The sequence below is a fragment of the Heptranchias perlo genome, chromosome 15 (assembly GCF_035084215.1).
Source record: "Heptranchias perlo isolate sHepPer1 chromosome 15, sHepPer1.hap1, whole genome shotgun sequence".
In the NCBI taxonomy this organism is placed as follows: domain Eukaryota; kingdom Metazoa; phylum Chordata; class Chondrichthyes; order Hexanchiformes; family Hexanchidae; genus Heptranchias; species Heptranchias perlo.
Window position 1 is genome coordinate 33,240,824 of NC_090339.1, and position 14,622 is coordinate 33,255,445.

At 42.8% G+C, this 14,622-nt stretch overlaps 1 protein-coding gene across 1 annotated transcript in view; it reads right to left on the minus strand.

The window, feature by feature from the left end:
• The window catches only part of LOC137332980 (MORC family CW-type zinc finger protein 4-like), a 118,480-nt gene extending 105,040 nt beyond the window's left edge, over positions 1-13,440 (minus strand). The window contains exons 1-2 of the mRNA XM_067997043.1: positions 13,356-13,440; positions 13,187-13,259 (exon numbers count right to left, since the gene is read on the minus strand). Coding sequence (XP_067853144.1) covers positions 13,187-13,259; positions 13,356-13,394 — 112 coding nt within the window. The 5' untranslated portion in view covers positions 13,395-13,440. The remainder of the gene's footprint in view (positions 1-13,186; positions 13,260-13,355) is intronic.
• Between the last annotated feature and the right edge of the window lie 1,182 nt (positions 13,441-14,622).

The following is a 14,622-nucleotide window of genomic DNA, read 5'->3' on the forward strand; positions in this document are numbered from 1 at the left end:
GCCTAGATTTGCAGTTAAGTTTTAAGTCTCCCTTTAAGCTACATATGTGCAGTGGGTCATTGAACGACTACATTCTCAAACCTGGTGAACCTCCCTCCAACTGATTACGTGGCTTTTTTTTTTAGAAACACGTAGCATGACGAGATGACAGTAAACTGATAAGTAGCATAGATGCATTTAAAGGGAAGCTAGATAAGCACACGAAGGGGAAAGGAATAAAAGGATATACTGATAGGGTTAGATAAAGTAGGGAGGGAGGAAGCTTGTGTGGTGCATAAACACCGGCATAGACCAGTTGGGCCGAATGGCCTGTTTCTGTGCTGTAGATTCAATGTAACTCAATGTAAATACAAGGCTGCTAAAACAGCAACAGGTATAAGGAGTTACAAGCTAACAAAAACCCTAAATTGTTGGCCAGGTAAGTCCAATTACAGATAGCCAGGTATCACAAAGTGAATTACAAATTATAGTTTTTGAAAGAATTAAGCATAATTTTTTTTTTGGCATCTCACAAGAAGTTTGAGCCAACCAAAGAATCCTACTTCTAGTAAGAGTAAGCCTGCCACCTATTGTGTCCCTTGTAAGTGCAGCAAAGTCTACATTGATAAGAGTGGCTACCCTCTGTAGACACGAATTGTTGAACATAGATATAATTAGAAATATTGGGCTGTCAGTCAGCTCTCATCGTCCAGTTGCTGAGAAAGAGTCGTTAGGTGAACTCTGATGCAGTCAAACTGATTGCTTCCACTCAATATGAATTGTAGGGGAAGTGGTGAGATAATATTGAAATCCACTCCAACGATGACTTGGTTATTAATTCTAAAGATAAACTGATTTCTACCTGCTTGTAATTGGAGTTACTTAGGTAATGACTTTCAGCTTTTATTTAACTTGTAATCCATTACGTCTGCTGCTGTTTTAGCAGCCCTGCACTTGCTGCTATTTAACAATATACCTCATCAGCTTCATCACCTCCAAAGGCACTACATGAAAGAGCAGTTTTATCTTTTGTCCTTTTACTTACCCTTCTCAAATAATTCTGTACGGCCACAAAAACTATTATCTATACCTTGCAACTTAAATCATGTCTAATAAAGTTGTCAAAGGAAGCACTGTACTTAGTAATACTCAGCATATTAATATCTCCAAGCTATATAGTGCTGCTGAATTACAGTAATATTGTAGTCATTACATATTTTAGTGAGTTAAAAAGGGATCTTGCCCAGGTGGATTGGAATCAAAAATTGGTAGGCAAAACAGTAATTAAACAATGGGAGGCCTTCAAGAAGGAGTTGGTTCGAGTGCAGAGTAGACACATTCCTACGAGGGGGAAAGGAAGGGCAACCAAAGCTAGAGCTCCCTGGATAACTAAAGATATAGAGATTAAAATGAAACAGAAAAAGGAGGCTTATGTCGAATGTAAGGTTCATAATACAGTAGAGAACCAGGCTGAATACAGAAAGTATAGGAGAGATCTAAAAAAGGGAATGAGGGGCAAAAAGAAAGTATGAGAATAGATCAGCGACCATCGTAAAATGGAACCCAAAAGCCTTTTATAAACATATAAATAGTAAAAGGGTAGTCAAAGGAAGCATGGGACCGTTAAGGGACAAAAAAAGATCTTCTTGTGGAGGCAGAGGGAATGGCTGAGGCACTAAATGAATACTTCGCATCTGTCTTCACTAGAGAAGAAGATGCTGCCACTGTAGCAATGAAGTAGCGATATTGGATAGGATGAAAATAGATAAAGGGATACTTAAAAGATAGGCAGTACTCAAAGTAGAAAAGTCACCCAGTCCAGATGGGATGCATCCTAGGTTACTGAGGGAAGTAAGGATGGTAATTGCAGAGGCTCTGGCCAAAATCTTCCAATCGTCCTTAGATATGGGGATGGTGCCGTAGGACTGGAGGATTGCAAATAGTATACCCCAGTTCAGAAAAGGGGAAAGGGATAAAACGGCAATTACTGGCCAGTCAGCCTAACGTCAATGGTGGGAATCTTTTACAGACAATAATCCAGGACAAAATTAACTGACACTTGGAAAAGTATGGGCTAATAAATGAAAGTTAGTACGGATTTGTTAAAGAAAAATCACGTTTGACTAAATTGATTCTTTGACGAAGTAACCAAGAGGGTTGATGAGGGTAGAGCGGTTGATGTTGTGTATATGGACTTTCAAATGGCATTTGATAAAGTACCACATAATAGACGTGTCAGCAAAATTAAAGCCCATCAGATTAAAGGGACAGCGGCAGCATGGATACAAAATTGGCTGGGGGACAGAAAGCAGAGAATAGTCGTGAACAGTTGTTTTTCAGACTGGAGGGAAGTATACAGTGATGTTCCCCAGGGGTCAGTATTAGGACCGCTGCTCTTTTTGATATATATTAATGACCTGGACTTGGGTATAGTGGGTATAATTTCGAAGTTTGTAGATGACACGAAACTCGGAAATGTGGAGGATAATAACAGACTTCACAAGGAAAAAGACAGACTGGTGAAACGAGCAGACACATGGCAGATGAAATTTAACTCAGAGAAGTGTGAAGTGATGTATTTTGGTAGGAAGAATGAGGAGAGGCAATATAAACGAAATGGTACAATTTTAAAGGGGGTGCAAAAACAGAGAGACCCGGAGGTGCACATACACAAATCTGTGAAGGTGGCAGGACAAGTTGAGATGTTAAAAAAGCATATGGGATCCTGTGCTTTATTAATAAAGGCAGAGTACAAAAGCAATCAAGTTATGCTCAACCTTTATAAAACACTGGTTAGGCCTCAGCTGGAGTATTAAGTTTAATTCTGGACACCACACTTTAGGAAGGATGTCAAGGCCTTAGAGAGGGTGCAGAAGAGATTTACTAGAATGGTGCCAGGGATGAGGGACTTCAGTTATATGGAGAGACTGGAGAAGCTGGGGTTGTTCTCCTTAGAACAGAGAAGGCTAAGGACCAATTTGAAAGTGGTTTTCAAAATCATGAACGTTTTTGACAGAGTAAACAAGGAGAAACTGTTTCCAGTGGCTGACGGGTCAGTAACCAGAGGACATAGATTTAAAGTGATCGGCAAAAGAGCCAGAGGCGATATGAGCAAATATTTTTTCACGCAGCAAGCTGTAATGGTCTGGAAGGCACTGCCTGAAAGGGTGGTGGAAGCAGATTCAACAGTAACTTTCAAAAGGGAATTGGATAAATACTTGAAGGGAAAAAATTTACAGGGCTATGGGAAAAGAGCAGGGCAATGGGACGAATTGGATAGCTCTTTCAAAGAGCTGGCACAGGCAATATGGTCCAAATGGCCTCCTCCTGTGCTGTACCTACTATGATACTGTAATACATCAACGCTGATCATTGATATTTACAGCTGGGAAAAAAACGCACAGCCCACACAGCAAGCCTGATTTAATTTTTATGCTTAAAAGTAACATTGCTGAATGGAAGGATGGGGCTGATTAAAGTGGGAATGATCTCAAGTCAGCAAAAAAACATAGCTTCACTATTACAGTTCATGACCTCCCACCCCACTCTATTATTTTCTTGTAATTGCATCTACCTACCCATTAATATTCCCTATGAAAAACTGGAGTGTCCATAATCATCAAACAACGCTTAAGCAGTTCCGAGAACAATAAAATTTGTAACAGTCAGGGGCCCACTGTACTTCCCCTCCCCGTGGCCTCTGACTGCTCCATGTACCTTCTGACCTCCATTCTAGGCTGTGAAATCTTAAAGGGAGCTGAGATACAGCACTTGGCTCCTTGTTCCTAACAAGAGAAGACAAGGAAATGCTAGGGCCTACACTGGAGCACTATCAGGTAAGTTTCTCAACCCAATAAACTGATATGGTACAAATAAAACCTTATAACCTCCAACCTGTACATGAATAATATTTACTTATTGATCGTTGGTACATGGCTTGTTGTTCCTGTGCTGTGTCGTGTTGTATTTAAGATCAGTATTCACTGCAGTGTTGCACAGTTTGTGGTCAGTGTGCACTAAAGTGTTACAGGATGTAGGTCAGTGGATTCAGTTGTGCTTTCCTACTTAAGAGATGTTAACGGGTGAGCTGTGCTCATGGATGTAATAATTATTGTCTATATGTGTTCAGAAGTGTTAAAAAGTTATTTTTGGACTGCAGTTAGAAAATTTACAGTTGATTGAGATTAGACTTTGCCAGAGTTCACTGTGCGTTATCTTCTGGCCAATAGAAGAGTTTATTATAAGTTATCTGAAAACTGGAGTTTCCTCTAAAGTTGCTTTTACACTGTTCTTTTAATATGTATTCTGGGAGGCTTGCATTCGGGAGCCAGCCTCCAGCGTTTATGTTGTTAAATTTATTTTCTGTAGTCTGGAAGCAGATCCATATTTCCTGGGTTTGCAACCTTTTTTTAAAAAAAGTCAATTTTATTACCAGAATCATCTTCCTCCCTGCCAGGCACTGGGATTACGTTAACTATGAGGAGCGTACTACATTGGCTCAATTGCAAACAGCAGGAAAGAGGCACAAGTAATTCCAACAGGGCTGAGATCCATTCCACAGCCAATCATCTCCGGGATCCATGCAATAAGGTGGATGCAGATTTCCCACCCTGCAGAGTGGTTTCTTGTGGTCAAGCAGCTAGGGCCTGCTTCTCAAGCAAGTTTCAAGTCATATCCCCCTCACCCCGTTTGTTTTTAATTGAGCTGCTCTAAGACTTGTGGGGGCATTCAACAACCACAACTTGGATTAATTTTGGGCCTGTAACATAGAAAATGTCCCGAAGCATTTTACAGAGTGCAGAGAAAAACGATAGGAATAGATAAGTTAACAGATGGAGGGAGATTAGGTGGGGTGGCTGGAAGCTTGGTGGAAAAGTTGAACTTTGAGAAGGTTTTTAACAGCAACTACTTGTATAGCGCATTTAAAGAAGAAAAACTATATAATCAGACAAAAATGGATGCTGAGCCAAAGAAAGAGATATTATGAATGGCAGCCAAAAGCTTGGTCAAAAAGGTGGGTTTTAAGGAGTGTCTTAAAGAAGGAGAGGCAGTGCAGAGGCAGAGGGGTTTGGGGGGAAATTCCAGAGCACAGGGCCTAGATGGCTGAAGGCACGGCCGCCAATGATGGGGCGAAGGGTGGGTGGGATGCACAAAAGGCCAGAATCAGAGTTCTGGGGTAGAGGCAGTTGTAGGTCTAGAAGAGGTTACAGAGGAAGGCTGTGAAGGAATTTAAACACATGGAATACAAATTTTAAATTGCAAGCAATGGGGTACTGGAAGTCAACGTAGGTCAGCGAGAACAGGGGTGATAGGTAAGCAGGACATGGTACGGAACAGGATATGGGCAGCAGAGTTTTGGATGAGCTGAAATTTACTGTGAGTGAAGAATGGGAGGCCGGCCAGTATAGCATTGGAATAGTCAAGTCTGGTGGTGACTTGACTAAAAGGCGTGTGGGTTTCAGCAGCAGATGAACTGAAGCAGGGGCGGAGGCAGGTGATGTTACGGAGATGGAAGTAGTCCATCTTTATGATGGAGAGTAGATGGAATAGGAAGCTCAGGAGTCAAATAGGGACTAAATTGCGAACAGTCTGGTTTAGCCCAAGACAGCGGTCGGGGAGGTGGATTGAATCGGTGGCAAGGGTATTGAGTTTGTGCTGAAGACGATGGCTTCAGACATCCCAATGTTTAACTGGAGGAAATTGTGGCTCATCCGCGACTACATAATGGACAAGCAGTCCGACAACACAGAGGTAGTGAAGATGCCAAGACTGGTAACGGAGAGGTTGAGCTGGGTGTCGTCAACATACATGTGGTAGCTGACCTCCATGTCTGTGGATGATGTCGCCGAGGGAAAGCATGTAGATGAACATAAGAAATAGGAACAGGAGTAGGCCATACGGCCCCTCGGGCCTGCTCCGCCACTCAATGAGATCATGGCTGATCTTCAACCTCAACTCCACTTTCCTGTCCGATCCCCGTATCCCTTGATTCCCCTAGAGTCCAAAATTCTATCTATCTATCTTAGCCTTGAATATATTCAATGACTCAGCATCCACAGCCCTCTGGGGTAGAGAATTCCAAAGATTCACAACCCTCTGTGTGAAGAAATTCCTCCTCATCTCAATCTTAAATGGCCGACCCCTTATCCTGCAACTATGCCCCCTAGTTCTGGACTCTCCAGCCATGGGAAACAACCTCAGCATCTACCCTATCAAACCCCCTCATAATCTTATATATTTCAATGAGATCGCCTCTCATTCTTCTAAACTCGAGAGAGAGTATAGGCCCATTCTACTCAAACTCTCCTCATAGGACAACCCTCTCATCCCAGGAATTAATCTAGTGAACCTTCGTTGCACCATCTCTAAGGCAAGTATATCCTTCCTTAGATAAGGAGACCAAAACTATACTCCAGGTGAGGTATCACCAAAGCCCTGTACAATTGTAGTAAGACTTCCTTACTCTTGTACTCCAACCCCCTTGCAATAAAGACCAACATACCATTTGCTTTCCTAATTGCTTGCTGCACCTGCATGCTAACTTTTTGTGTTTCTTGTACGAGGACACCCAAGTCTCTCTGAACAGCAACATTTAATAGTTTCTCACCATTTAAAAAATATTCTGTTTTGCTATTCTTAATACTAAAGTGAATAACCTCACATTTCCCCACATCATACTTCACCTGCCACCTTCTCGCCCACTCACTTAATCTGTCTATATCCCTTTGCAGACTCTTTGTGTCCTCCTCACGGCTTACTTTCCAACCTAGCTTTGTATCATCAGCAAACTTGGATACATCACACTCGGTTCCTTCATCGAAGTCAATAATAGATTGTAAATAGCTGAGGCCCAAGCACCGATCCATGCAGCACCCCACTAGTTACAGCCTGCCAACCTGAGAATGACCAGTTTATCCCTACTCTCTGTTTTCTGTCCTTTAACCAATCCTCTATCCATGCTAATATATTATCCCCAACCCCATGAGCCCTTACCTTGTGTAACAACCTTTTATGTGGCAACTTATCGAATGCCTTTTGAAAATCCAAATATACTACATCCACTAGTTCTCCTTTATCTACCATGCAAGTGATAAACCAAAAAACTCTAATAAATTTGTCAAACATGATTTCTCTTGCATAAAACCACATTGACTCTGCCTATTCATATTATGACTTTCTAAGTGCCCTGTTACCACTTCCTTAATAATGGATTCCAGCATTTTCCGACGACTGATGTCAGACTGATGAGGAAGAGGAGGGGCCAAAGACAGGGGTAACATTGAGGGGGCGGGAAGAGAAGGCGTTGCTGGAGATACTCTGGCTACGATCGGATAGGTAAGAATGGAACCAAATGATGGCGATCCCAATGAGCTGGACAACTGAGGAAGGACATTGTAGGAGAATGATGATGTTGACTGTGTCAAAGGCAGCAGAGAGGTTGAGGAATAATGCACCATGTTCACAGTCACAGGATATCATTTCTGACTTTGGTCAGGGCCATTTTGGTGCTGTGGCAGGGTCAGAAACTTGATTGGAGATTCAAACATGAAATTGCATTAAAGGTGGGCATGGATTTGGGAAGCGATAACACCTTTAACAACTTTGGAGAGGAAAGGAAGATTAGAGATAGGATAGTTAGTCTGCAAGGAAGAGGGCTCAAGGGTGGCATTTTTGAGGCAAGGGGGTGATGATAGTGGTTTTGAAAGGGAAGGGGCTAGTACCTGAGGAGAAGAAATTATTTACAATATCAGCCTGCATGAGGGCTGGGAAGGGAAGCTGGGTTATAAGGCTGTCCTTATTTCCTTGTATGTGGCTCCACAGGTTGTTGGCAGATTGGGTGGTGCCAGGTGGTCTCCAGAAGGTGGGTGCAGTTAGGGCTATTACAATTTGAGGGGATTATCTGAGAAGGGAAGTTCCTGCTGAGAATAAGCCCTATGGTCCTCTAACTTGTCCACTACGTTCCAACTTGGAGGAAGAGGGGATGACTACAGGGTTCAGGCCCCCCACTGAAACCACCACTGCTGTGAGCATTCCCTAACCTGACATATTAAATGTTTCCTTCAGTGCTGAATCTGCCAGCTGAGCTTTGAAATTTTCTTGCAGCTTATTTGCATCACTCAGAGTGGGGTGTGGACCAGTATAGTAAAGTACACACCAGGTAAAAGGGAACGATACACTTCTGCCTAGTACTGTGTCTCAGTATCGGCCCCTGTAAATGTGCAATAAGTACAAAGTGGATAAAAGAGATTGATTCATTAGTTCAGGACAATGACCTGAAACATTACTCTGTTTCTCTGTCCACAGATGCTGCCTGACTTGCTGAGTGTGTCCAGCATTTTCTGTTTTTATTTCAAATTTCCAGCATCCGGAGTACTTTGCTTTCGATTCACTCCCACCTGGAATTGTATAGCTCGTGTGTGTTTCATTGTTTTCCCTTGTACATGTACAGAACACACTGGTGAGAGACCAAGGTGTGATTTAGTGACAAGGACCACACTGCCACAACAGTGGGTTTGGGTGAGGCAAATGGTTGAAAGTATAATCAGGCAGGTTTTGTCACCAGTAAAGCACGTTTCAATCAATGCCAGAATGTCAATGCAATCATCCACAATAAGGTCGTGGATGTCAAGGGCCTTGTTTGCTGATGAACGAACATTTTAGAGGGAAAAAAGGGGAGAGGGACAAACCTAGTAACTATAGGCCAGTCAGTCTAATGTCATGGTGCGGAAACTTTTAGAGACCAGAATCCGGGACAAAATTACTTGTCACTTGAAAGAACATGGGTTTATAAATGACAGGCAACACGGATTTGTTAAAAGCAAATAGTGTCTGACAAACTTGATTGAGTTCTTCAATTAAAATAACGGAGAGGGTTGATAAAGGTAATGTAGTTGATGTTATATATATATATATATATATATATATATATGGACTTTCAAAAGGCGTTCGATAAAGTGCTGCATAATACACTGGTTAGCAAAATCGAAGCTCGTGGAATTAAAGGGGCAGCGGCAGTGTAGATATGAAATTGGCTAAGAGACAGAAAGCAGAGAGTAGTGGTGAAGGGCTGTTTAATCAGACTGGAGAGAGTATACAGTGGTGTCCCCCAGGGTCGGTATTAGGGCCACTGCTCTTTTTGATATATGTTAATGACCTGGGCTTGGGTATAGAAGGCAAAATTTCAAAGTTCGCAGATGACACAAAACTTACACAGAACTACATAGAATTTACAGCACAGAAACAGGCCATTGGGCCCAACTGGTCTGTGCTGGTGTTTATGCTCCACACGAGCCTCCTCCCACCCTACTTCATCTAACCCTACCTGCATATCCTTCTATTCCTTTCTCTCTCGTACTTATCTAGCTTCCCCTTAAAGCCATCCATGCTATTCGCTTCAACTGCTCCATGTGGTAGCAAGTTCCACATTCTAACCACTCTCTGGGTAAAGAAGTTTCTCCTAAATTCTTTATTGGATTTATTAGTGACTATTTTATATTCATGGCCCCTTGTTCTGGACTCCCCCAAAAGTGGAAACATCTTCTCTACATCCACCCTATCAAGCCCTTCATGATTTTAAAGACCTCTATTAGTTCACTCCTCTTTCTAGAGAAAAGAGCCCCACCCTATTCAGTCTTTCTTGATAGTTATAACTTCTCGGTTCTGGTATCATCCTGGTAAACTTTTTTGTACCTTCTCCAGTGCCTCTATATCCTTTTTGTAATATGGTGTAATAAGTGTGGTCTAACCAAGGTTTTATACAAGTTTAATATAACTTCCCTGCTTTTTAATTCTATTCCTCTAGAAATGAACTCCAGTGCTTGGTTTGCATTTTTATGGCCTTGCATTGCTACTTTTAATGATGTGAATGTGTACCCCTAGATCCCTTTGCTCCTCTACCCCATTTAGACTCTTATTTTCCAAGGAGTATGTAGCCTCCTTATTCCTCCTACCAAAATGTACCACCTTACACTTATCTATATTAAAATTAATTTGCCATTTATACACCCATTCTGCAAGTTTATTAATGTCTTCTTGTATTTTGACACAGACTTCCTCAGTATTAACTATTCCTCCAATTTGCTGTCATCTGCAAATTTTGAAATTGTACTTCTGATTCCAGAGTCCAAATCTTAAGTAAATAGTGAATAGCAGTGGAAATGTAGCAGTGAGGAGGATAGCAGCAGACTTCAGGAGGACATAAACAGACTGGCGAAATGGGCAGACACATAGCAGATGAAATTTAATGCAGAGAAGTGTGAAGTGGTGCATTTTGGAAGGAAGAATGAGGAGAGGCAATATAAACTAAATAATACAATTTTAAAGGGTGTGCAGCAACAGAGACCTGGAGGTTCACATACATAAATCTTTGAAGGTGGCAGGACAAGTTGATACAGCTGTTAAAAGCATACAAGATCTTGGGCTTTATAAATGGAGGCAGAGAGTACAAAAGCAAAGAGGTTATGCTAAACCTTAATAAATCACTGGTTAGGCCCCAGGTGAAGCATTCTGTCCAATTCTGGGCACCACACTTTAGGAAGGATGTCATGGTCTTGGAGAGGGTGCAGAGATTTACTAGAATGGTACCAGGGATGAAGGATTCAGCTATGTGGAGAGACTGGAGACGTTGGGATTGTTCGCCTCACAGCAGAGAAGGTTAAGGGGAGATTTAATAGAGGCGTTCAAAATTATGATTTTTTTCACCACTCCCAGAAGATCACATGGTGTGGGTGAGGAGTGTATATATTGTGATACATAAGGTATCACGATTGTGTGGGACAGGCTGGATGGACCAGAGTCTTTTCCTGTCCGTCATTGCTCGTATGTTCATAATATATGTTTGTATGGTTTTGATAGAGTAGATAAGGAGAAACTATTTTCACTGGTAGGTTGGTTCATTACCAGAGCACACAGATTTAAGATCATTGGCAAAAGAATTTCAAAAGGGAACTGGATAAGTACTGGAAAGGAAAAAGTTTGCAGGGCTACAGGGATAGGGCAGGGGAGTAGGACTAGCTGGACTGCTCTTGCAGAGAGCCGGCACCTTTCTATAATTCTAAGAACCAGGCGGAAATTAGATTTATTTTTACATAACGAGGAGGGTGGGGATTGAGGTTGCTGCTTGTAGGGAGGCAGCAACAGGAGAATGCCAAGTGAGGCACACAAGATAGCTGTGGGCTTATCCAAGGGGGAATTCAAGACTGGAAAGGTGGCAGGAGAGTAGGAAGGAAGTGATGGGTTGGGGTAGGGATTGGGGTACAAAGTCCCCAAGAGGAAAGAAATGAAAGGTGATATGATTGGGTGACAGGAAGGGGGAGGAGAACATAAGAAATAGGAGGAGTAGGCCATACAGCCCCTGGAGCCTGCTCCACAGTGGAAAGGCCTGGCCGACAGGAGCCAAGAAATAACAAAAACAGGGAATAGCCTCAGCTCCGACGCAGCAGCTGAAATGCACACATGAATGGGCACAGGAAATTTGGGCTACATACACATGGTAGTGATTAGAAGAGATATGCCCTGGTTGTTGAGAGGAGAATTGTGAGGCTTTACTCCAGGTGCCTTGTATCAAATGATCAAAAAATTGTTACACTTGGTATACTCAGTACCTTAATGTTACAATAAAACATTACAATTATCCAATTAACCAACTGTCAGCCCACAGGTGCAAAACTTCACTGGATCAACCACCTCACCAAACACTAAAGCACTCCACAAAGCAAGCCTGACAAGTTCAGTTGTCCTTTTTTAAAAAAATATATAAAGTGTCTCCCTCTGCAAGTTCAGTGGGTAAAGTCACCTCAGCCAGTGTTTAGTTCTCTGTGTCACTGCTTTCCTGTTCAGTGTCTAGCTTCTCTCTGATAAGAGGAAAGCTGGAAGTTGTTTAGGAAGATAGTTCAAGAGTAGGGCTAAAGCAGCTGAAGGCTCCATCACCAACGGTGGGGTAAAGGGGCGAGAGTTAAAAGGCCGAATTTGGGGGGGTGGAGAGAGATATGTTAGGGAAATGTTGCAGAGATAATATGGGACGAAACAATGGAGGTATTTAAAGACAATTTTAAATGTAATGGTGAGGGGATTGGAAGGTCAGCAGTGATGGGCTATGGGACAGGATATGGTTGTTTGTGTTTTGGACTAGTTGCAATTAAAGGAGAGAGGAAGGCCAGCAGGGAGGACATTAGAGAAAGAGTCCAGAGATGACAAAAGCACGTATAAAAGGTCATCCTTCTCCAATGGAGTAGCCCAACAGGATAGGAGACCGATTCAAATGTCCCTATGCTGGCAATAAATTGACGGTTTAAACAAAAACTTTTGACGACATTTCTGTTTAACCTTGAGCACTTTGAACAGCAAGTGCGCCTCATAAATCGTTCCTCCTTTTAACACAGTTCCGCATTCGAACACTGCCCGCCGACACCTCCCAAGGGCAGCGTCACAGTTAGTCCGGAGCTGCCCAATGACATGGCCCCGCGTGCTCCCGCTGCTGGTCCGAACCCGGAAGTCTCAGGCTCGCTCCCAGTGTCACGCGGTGTTTGTTGTGATTCCGTTGCATCCTCTGATTGGGTGATAACCACAAATTTATTAAACGAGCGGCTGCAGGTTCCACTCGGAGGGTCGAAAGACGCCAACAAACACCAGGCGCTGCCACTTCTCACCCGCCGCTTGTAACGGCGTTTCAACCCGCCCAAATATTCACCAAACTCCCCCAACTCCTTCACTCACGCCTCAACCTAACCTGCTCTTCCCTATCCCCGCCCTCACCAACTGGAGGCCGCCAAAACAACAACTTCAACCCTCATTGACCGCTGCGCCTGTCACTCACAGCAGCGTCCGCCCACGGGCGTTAACGGCACGTAGTTCAAATTCAATTGGCTCGAGCCAACGCTCATCAAACGTTGAACCCAATCGGGTCCTTCCACCCCGCGGCCAGCTCACTGATTGCCCGAACCAAACGTCAGTCAGAGGCCTCATTTGGTGAACACACCCCAAAATGGCGGGACCACCTCCGGATTGGCTCCGCCATCCATCAGTCACCGAGCCGATTCCCGCACCCCAGTGCAAGTTTGGTTGTCGCTGCAGTTGAGACTTTGGACCGAATTAAATAATTAAATGTGAAATTTAAGGGCGCTGAACGCCAGCTGCAATCAACAGGGGACTCGGGCACCGACGACATGCTACTAAAAGATCAGAATGACACTCTACTGCGGTCACTTACCAATAAGCTCGGCGATTGCGCTGAAAGGCCAGGTGTGACTGGTCGAGTTCGTGTGTAAGTAGGTGGGGCTCATCTGAAGAGCAAAATAAAACATCATCAGCGTCATTTGGCAGATGTGCAACTCGGCTTCGCCTGATTCCGGGGGTTGTTTTGTTATTTTTAAGCTTACCGCACTGAGGCGAATCCCATGCTCACTTAGCCTCGCCATGTTTGATCAAGAGTTCTCCGTTTCCCAGGTGAGGGCGCAGCGTTGTCAACGGCGGTGGATTGCCGTACAACATGGTGTCGCCCATCAGTGAGAGCGTTGCCGTACAGCACAACGCTGCGTGAATATGGGTGCCGTGCAACATGGCGACCTCCGCACAGCGCCGTTTTGTCAACTAATTATAAAAATAACGAGTCAGATTGTTGGGCAAACAAGATGACTTTCGGCTCAACGTTTTACTTTTGAGAAAACGTTTAATGTTCAAATTCTGAATATATGCTTTTTAAATGTTTTAGTAACAAATCTGCTTACCTTTATTAAGTAATTTTCGCTAGATAAGAGTGTTTTACAAAACAACGTTGTTTGTTTACGATCCCGAATCAATTATGATATAAATCAGGTTGAAATAGATTATTGCGTCAGTTGCATGTGACATCATATTCATGAAAATCACCCATGACGAAAGGTCTTCGATCTGAAACGTTATAACTGTTTCTCCACCGATGCTGCCTCACTGGCTGAGCTTCTCTAGCATTTTCTGTTTTTATTTAAAATCACCCATGGGTCTTGTGGCTATACAGATGTTTAGCACAGAAAGAGGCCCGTTGCATCTGTGCCCTCTTTGCTGGAGCAAGCCAAAACATGATACTTACCGATAAGGAAGGCCATTCAGCCCACCTTAACTCATCCAGCTTTGCATTTAATTTTTCTTACGATTCAGGGTTTTCACCTCCATCACTGCCATTCCAAGTGTAGGATTACTCTGATGTTATTTGTACTTTTTTAAAAAAATGTTCAGGAGGGAGAAGTCGATACTAAACGTACCACTCACCAGTTGTACATTTATAGAGTATTGTCAAATTAATAATGACATGTTATACCATCTCTCAACTCCTTAAAGGTTCACTGCAGCACAGAAGTGGTCCATTTTTCTTCCTAACCTTGGATTTTGAACTAATTGGATCACTTGTACCATTACAAACAATAAACACAAAGTATTTAAATCTTAATGTCAAAAATTGAAGTTTTTGTCACATTATTACAATGAATTTAGATACAGTAATTAACATTGTAAAGGGTTGGGACAGTAGATAGAAACAGACTGTTTACAGTGATTGGTCTAGAACGAGGGGACATAGAAAAAATAATTGTATTTAATCTTGCATCTAAGAGGATTGAGGGGCTGTGGAATACACTTATCGGCAATAGCAAAGACCATATCAATATTAAA